The 7,107-nt window shown below is 42.4% G+C and overlaps 1 protein-coding gene across 1 annotated transcript in view; it reads right to left on the bottom strand.

The window, feature by feature from the left end:
• Positions 1–412: 412 nt before the first annotated feature.
• The window catches only part of sfmbt2 (Scm like with four mbt domains 2), a 46,213-nt gene continuing 39,518 nt past the window's right edge, over positions 413–7,107 (bottom strand). Inside the window, exons 15-20 of the mRNA XM_087170808.1 lie at positions 6,500–6,708; positions 4,538–4,713; positions 4,171–4,340; positions 2,318–2,596; positions 1,865–1,987; positions 413–1,397 (exon numbers count right to left, since the gene is read on the bottom strand). Coding sequence (XP_087026934.1) covers positions 1,257–1,397; positions 1,865–1,987; positions 2,318–2,596; positions 4,171–4,340; positions 4,538–4,713; positions 6,500–6,708 — 1,098 coding nt within the window. The 3' untranslated portion in view covers positions 413–1,256. The remainder of the gene's footprint in view (positions 1,398–1,864; positions 1,988–2,317; positions 2,597–4,170; positions 4,341–4,537; positions 4,714–6,499; positions 6,709–7,107) is intronic.

Raw genomic sequence — 7,107 nt, 5'->3', positions numbered from 1 at the left:
TTCAAAAATAATAAATATTCATAAATAGATAAATGCGTTTGTACTGTTGCTAAAAGGCCCAATATATATAACTGACTAAGAGGCTGCAAAACATGATAAAATGTTAATTAATTAGAAGAAATTTGAACATTTACATAAACTTGAATCATGATAAATTACATTAAATTTGAAATCCTGAATGTTTTGTTAAATATTCTTGTTCTCATGCTTTTGTAGTCATATAATTTACACCTCATAGCTAATAATGAGGCTCAGTGCGTCATCCTGTGAGTCACTTTTGCAGCGACTTCATAAAAGAAATTCAAGTAAGTGGCCCTTGAGTCACAAACAGTAATGTGAAATGCAAACAATTACATTTTCCTGCAGGTACAAACAATTAGTGGTAAAAGGAGGAAGAAAAGACAAAAAGAGATAAAAATCAATAGAAATTTATTTTCTTACTTATCAAAAATATCTGCGACACCTTTGCATAGATGGACACAAAATAGCTTTCATGATTGTTTCATGTGATTGTAACAGTGAGAAGAAGCACTGGGTTTGGAGTATTTTGGAGGGTGGTGACATGGGACACCTTGCTTTTCTTTTTTTAACAGAAACTGAGATGTGAATCTAAACAAACACAGATAGTGGTTTGTGTTTGTGAAATAACGTGTATATCATTATCATTATTTTCTCTGCATCCAAATAGACAGATTCGTCCTTATAAATAAGGATTACAATAAATATTCCAAATATATTACTTCTTGGGTTGTTAAATACTTTTCAAATATATATTGTGTTTTTGTGTCACACAAAAAGGGGAAAAGTCTTTATGATTCATTATTATTTTAACTTAAATGCTATAATGCTCCTCTATCACAAATAAAATGGGAATGAAAAGTAAGAAATAAACATAAAAGTCTTCAGAAACAGAGTCTGCAGCTTCTCAAAATGACTTCTTCACAGATCAGGAAAAGCACACGGATCCATTCCCATGTGTTTGGTTTGAAGTTTATGTGGGTTCTGCGTCACGTTCTCACACCGACAGCGCCCCAGAAATGAATCCTTCAGCTCCTCGTCAGAAAACGTCCTCCAGTAAATTCATGTTCCCAAAAACAAAAACAAAAAAATTCCTTCTTCTCGCAAAGTTGGAAATCCACACAAACTCCACAAGTTTTCCACCAGGAGGAGGGAAGCTAATCCAACACACATTTGTCCACGTCGTGCACAAACACAACTTGTCTCCTCTCAGCTGAGCAGCAGACGTTCAGTGGCGCTCAGTTGGCGTACTGTCTGTAGAAGGCGACTTTGACGCGCTCGATCTGGTGACACAGTTTGATGGCGGGGCCGAGCTTCAGGTCCATACACTCCTGGACTGTGGGCAGAGTCAGCAGCAGCAGCGCCTGACCGTCGATGTCCTGCACAGGAGGAGATAACACATTTTTACTTCACTTTTAAAACTAAATTCACAGATTGTTTTAAGAGAAAAAGATTCTATTTACAGGAACCTACGTAACAAAGGGAAACGAGCCTTTAAATAAGTAAGAAAAACCAACCAACTTCCTCCTGACAAGTTTTCCAGAATTCTGACTTTTATTTTTTTTAAATGAAGCAGGAAAAAATGAGCTGTAACCATCAAAGAATAAAGAGGAGTTTGATCGTCGTGCTGCAAGTGATTCATCTGACGTCACGAGGTGAATAAATATCTGATCACACACGACTCGACTGAGCGCCGGAGATCTGAGCGGTGACACAAGACAAATATTGGCTCAACGTGTTGTAAGGTGGAAAAGCAGAGGAAAAAGTAAATTTACCTTTTCCTGCTTAGTGTGTGTGTGTGTGTGTGTGTGTGTGTGTGTGTGTGTGTGTGCACGCGTGCATGTACCTGCTCCTGGAAGATGTTTGCCAGCGACGCACAGTCAGTCGAGTTGATGAACTGAACCACTTCGTCTACCGTCCACTCGAGAGGGTTTCTGTCCAAAACCAGCTGACCCTCCTCCTCCTCCACCTGACACACACACACACACACACACACACACACACACACACACATATATTAAAGACAAACTTACTTACACAATAACATGCCAACACCTGTGCAGCTGTTCTTTGCACATACTTTGACTAATTCAGGCTCCAGTTGTGCTGCTGCCTGTCGACTGATGTACAGTTAATCAAAGTGATTAACCTATTGATCATCACAGAATCACCACCAGATGAGTATGTTGTTGTATCTCTAATGTTCAACCAGTAAATGATAATCAGTCACAGATTTTATCCTTCACTTTGGGATCAGGTTAAAGTATCTGCTGTAAGCGTCTCACTCCTCCCGTCTCACCTGCACGTCTTGTCCTTTGGGCGGCTGGTACTTGCTGTCGCTCTGGTTGTAGGCCGACAGCGAGCGGGTCGACCTCCTGCGGCCCTCGGAGGCCTCCTGTCCGGACCCCGTGGCGTTTCCCATGCTGACGGCCCTGCGCAGCGTCGCGGCCCGGCGAGGGCGGCTGCTGGTCACCTCCACCGAGGAGGCGTCGGTGTGGTCGTCGCGGGGCTCCGAGCTGTTGCCCTCGCTGCCCGACTGCAGCGCCGCGTCCTCGTCCTCCTCTCCCTCGTCGCTGTCCTGAGGGAAGTCAGACGGCTCAGAGTCAGAGAGGCGAGGCGACAACCTCAGACTCCGCTCGCTTCTTCATAACTGTGTCAGGAGCCACTTCAGTTCGTTTTAAAAGTTTTAATTAAACATTTAGATTCAGAGATTAGGAGCTGTTAAAATAACTTTACTAATTAGACTCGTTAACTATATTTTTATTCATTCAACAAACAATCAAAATAGATTTTCATGAATTCTCAGAGACTTTCAAACCGTTAGTGTTTTGTGACATATTCTCTGTTCACTGTCTGTAAACTAGCTGATGCTTATCGTCATATATGGGAAATGCCATAATCTCATTTCTACTGTTGTTCCATTATGAAGCACTTTCACAATAAGAGCTGCACATATTTCAATATTATCGTGACAACATGCAGCCAATCAGTTACAGCGGCTCTGCTGACACTGAACTTTGTGTTTGAATAATAAGAAGTTCGCTTGTATCTGAACAGGAAGTGAGTGTGAGCGTCTTCTTCTGTTTTTTTTTTTTTTTGTCCATTTGTTTCTAAATTATTCAGCTGTTTCTCGTCCCGTGAACAATGTATTTTTTCTAAATCTTTTTATATGATGTTTGTTAGCGGTCACGCTGACGGTCAAACCTGACCACTTCCTCTGATGTCACACAGGAGGAGACATTTGAGCTGGACACACACACACACACACACACACACACACACACACACACAGAGGTCTGGAGACTGAAGTTCCCCGTCAGTGACGTTAATCATGACTCATGTTGTCTTCAGATTTTCAACTTTCCGCTGACTCGAGGAGCCAGAAGAGTTCTGGTTCCAGTCTGGTCGGATTCTCAGATTCAACAAACTGCTCGTCATTAAAAATGTACAAAACACTTTAGTCATTTAGTGGAAAGTAAATACAAACAGGGAAAACTTGTTCTGATTCTTTGAATGTTAATATTTAAGTTGTTAAGTTCTTAAGTATGAAGTTTACGATTGAAAACTCTCGTTGTTAAAAACGGATGAAAACTGAAAACTTTAATACATCTGATGTAGAATTGGAGGCTTTGGATTCGTTCAGTTAAATCCACCTTTTCTTGATTGATCGATTAGTTCCTTGGTCTTTAAAATGAAAGCGACGACTACAGATGTTTCGTTTTTATCCAAAACACACAGATTCAGTTTGCAATAATACAAAACAAAGAAAAACATTTTCTGGCATTTTTGAGCTAAAAATGACTCAAATGTTTAATTAATACTTTTTTTGTTAATCAGCTAATCAATTAAGGGACTAATCATTTCACCTCGACATTATTTTAGAGACCCAAGATCAATATAATCAGGTGCAGCTCAGCTCCTGATTCATCTCAGATTTTCTTTGTACAACATCACACAAAAAAACGTGAGCACATATTGAAACTGAACTTGCAGCGAGTGTAAACTTCCTGCCTGTGTCGTATTTATGGGTGAGTTTGTTTATATTGACACACTGTGATGCGAGCCGGAGCGTGGAGGACGCCCGCTGACACAATCCGAGAGAGGAAAGAAGACGGACGAGGTGGAGAGAGAAGACGAGACGTGTTATCTAACCTGCGGTGAGCCAGCAGGAGTGTAGTCCACAGCGGACGAGCGTCTCTTCTTCTGCACAAAGATAGCTTTCCTCTTCTTCCTGCGGCGCGTCGGCTTGGCCAGCTCCCCCTCCGCCACCTCCTCTCCTCCCATCGGCTTGGACAGCTTCCTCTTCTTCCCATAGTAATAAGCTGTGCGCACACACACACACACACACACACACACACACACACACACACACAGACACACACAGACAGCAGACGTTTAAAAACAATGCATCCCAGAAACAAAACTCAGCCTCTCATTCATCAGAGGCAATTACCCTCTGATTTACGGCGTCTTCATAGCTGTGGCGAAGGAAGCGATGCGTGTAATTACAGAGACTCACTGTATTTGGTTTTGGTCTGAACGAAGCAGTTCTCCGGGCACTTGTCGGTGACGAGGACGGGGCTGAAGAGGTTCGGGCAGCACTGCAGCTTCACACACACCTTGCGGCAGAAGTCCGGGATCTGGTCGGCGAGGCGGACTATCCTGATGGTGGAGCGATAGGTTTTCCCTTTATATCTGGGAGCGAAACAGAAAAGGAAGGAGGGGAGCGAGGACGTTATTTATTAGAAGAATGGATGGATAATTAAACTATCTGTAATCCATCATGGCGCTCAAGAGTGAGTGATGACCGCCTGTGAAAGTGACGATGTGAAAGTGGCTGACGGTCTCGTTGATGAGGGCGACACAGGAAGAGGCGGAGTGACGCAGTGTCAATGTCAGAGCTAACGGCTAAGGTCAGCTGAGGTGAGCCGATCTGTCGGCGCCGTTCAAGGACGAATCTGATGCTTTTCTGAAGTCGGTCTGAACTCAAGCGACTTCTTCAAACTTTAAATAAATTCCCACGAGAGGAGAAATTACATCCTGTGACTGAACCTTTAATAACACTAAGTTTTTCTCTCCAACATTTTAAGAGTGAGTGCGCAATAAAGAACAGAAAGAAAAGAAAAGAGCGATTTGATGAAAACGAAAGAGTCGAAATGGAGAGAAAATGATTAGTTGCTTAATTGTTCAATCAGAAAATAAATCAGTATTCTATTTAAAATAAAAGGTTTTAGTCATTTTTCAGGCAAGAAAGTCAAATATTTTTCTGTTAAAGTACTTTGGAACTACATTTTTTTCAACCCTTGAACTACCGTATTCCTACGCTCCGTTCTGTCTGATGGGCGTAGTGATACAGTAGTTCAGTGGTTGAGAAAAATGTAGTTCCAAAGTAAAGGGCTGTTTGACGGCAAGATAAAGCTGTGAAAATTTTCAAAATAAAGCGAATACTTAACTTGATATTCGCTTTTTCTTTTTTTTTTAAGTGAATCTACTGCAAGTAATGCACTGACTATAGATGACTATAGATAAATTACCTCACACAACCCCACGTCTAATATCCCCAACTCTCACTTCCACCATTCGGCCGTCAGGTCACACCAGATTTACAGTTTCTATCATGTGGGTATGAGACACGTCGACTCCCCGGCCTCATCAGATCTGAGTAGACTGAACTGAACTTGGAACCTGGTTCAGGTTCCTTTGTAAAAACAGCTGAAAATCATCTAAATATTATAAATGGTAATCAAAAGGAAAGAGGACAAACAAACTAATTATCCCATCACGCTGATACTGACAGATACATTTCCCTCTCATGTTTGTTTTGTCGGGATGAATTGAGTTGTGTACTGAGCCTCCTACACCGCAGACACCAGAGTCAGAAATAAATTGGCTCTTTGGGCCATAAATGCCCCAGAAAATTAAAAGCAGCCCTCTTTTTTGTTGTGAAATCAAAACATTCATGCATGAATGTGATCACTCTGCTCCGCAGGCCACCGCAGGTGACTCACTACAACTTGTTAGCGGCCGATTCTTATTCGTTTTCAGCGGGAAAAACGGGGCCAGTTTTTGATTAGAAAACACCAAGCGTGCAGCCTGAAGCTGTGGAATAATTTGGCTCGGTGCAGCTGGTGGTCGTGGTGGTGGAGGGAAAAACGCAGACCTCACACAACAACAAAAATCAAATGATCAAAAAATTAAATGCTAAAATATTTGAAGGGACGGAGAGTAAAAAAGACAAAATAAAAAAGGCAGGTTTTTCTGTGAGGTCTGGTAATGATTTTAACAGCGGGACAGATGTGATGGTTTCTCTGATTTATTATGATTTAGAAAACATTAAGCATGAAAACCAATAGGGGGTGAAATTTTAGGGCTTCATAGTTGAATAAAATTGCCCCAGATCCAGCGAATCTCCAAATCGAATGGGAAAAGAATCTGTTCTGGCCTGTCGTGGTGCTCAGTGTTTGTACTTTGGGCTCCTCACTTGGCTTTGAGGGTCTCCTCTTGGCAGTCCCAGCTCTGATCCTCCAGCTCCTGCAGCTCCTTCAGGACTCGTCCGGGCTTGTAGGCGGCGTTGATCAACATGCTCAGCAGCTGAGGGCGAAAAAAAAAGAAAGAAAGAAAGAAAAACGAAGCACAACTCAGATTAAAAGAAATAAACTCCTCGTTCAACTCAACAACTTTCAGGAAGAATCACGAGTGAGCGCACACAAACAAACTGGAACGGACAGAAACACACAGATCACGCTCGTCTTTACAAAACTGCAAGCTTGCTCACACACACACACACACACACACACACACACACACACACACACACACTCACACATAAACAGAAAATGCGAGTGCACGCACAAACACAGTCTCTGGAGAAATTAAGAGGTTGTTTTGCTGAGCGGTGGTGATGGTGTGTATGTGTAAACACACTTGACTGACAGCTCCTCACATTAAAATGAAGGCGCCGCTGAGAAACGGCAGGTGGTTAACAAGACATCGCCGTCTCGCCCTCCATATTTCACCTCCTCCCCCTTTCAATCTCCGCCGGCCCTCCTCTGCCTTTGAAAGTGTCTAACTCTTTGATTAAACCTGCCT

This window comes from Seriola lalandi, unplaced genomic scaffold (genome assembly GCF_002814215.2).
Source record: "Seriola lalandi dorsalis isolate HSWRI2012SDOR001 ecotype SW California unplaced genomic scaffold, Sedor1 jcf7180002054961, whole genome shotgun sequence".
NCBI classification, from domain to species: domain Eukaryota; kingdom Metazoa; phylum Chordata; class Actinopteri; order Carangiformes; family Carangidae; genus Seriola; species Seriola lalandi.
The sequence above is the reverse complement of the archived record's forward strand: the minus strand, read 5'-3'. Positions and strand labels throughout refer to the sequence as shown.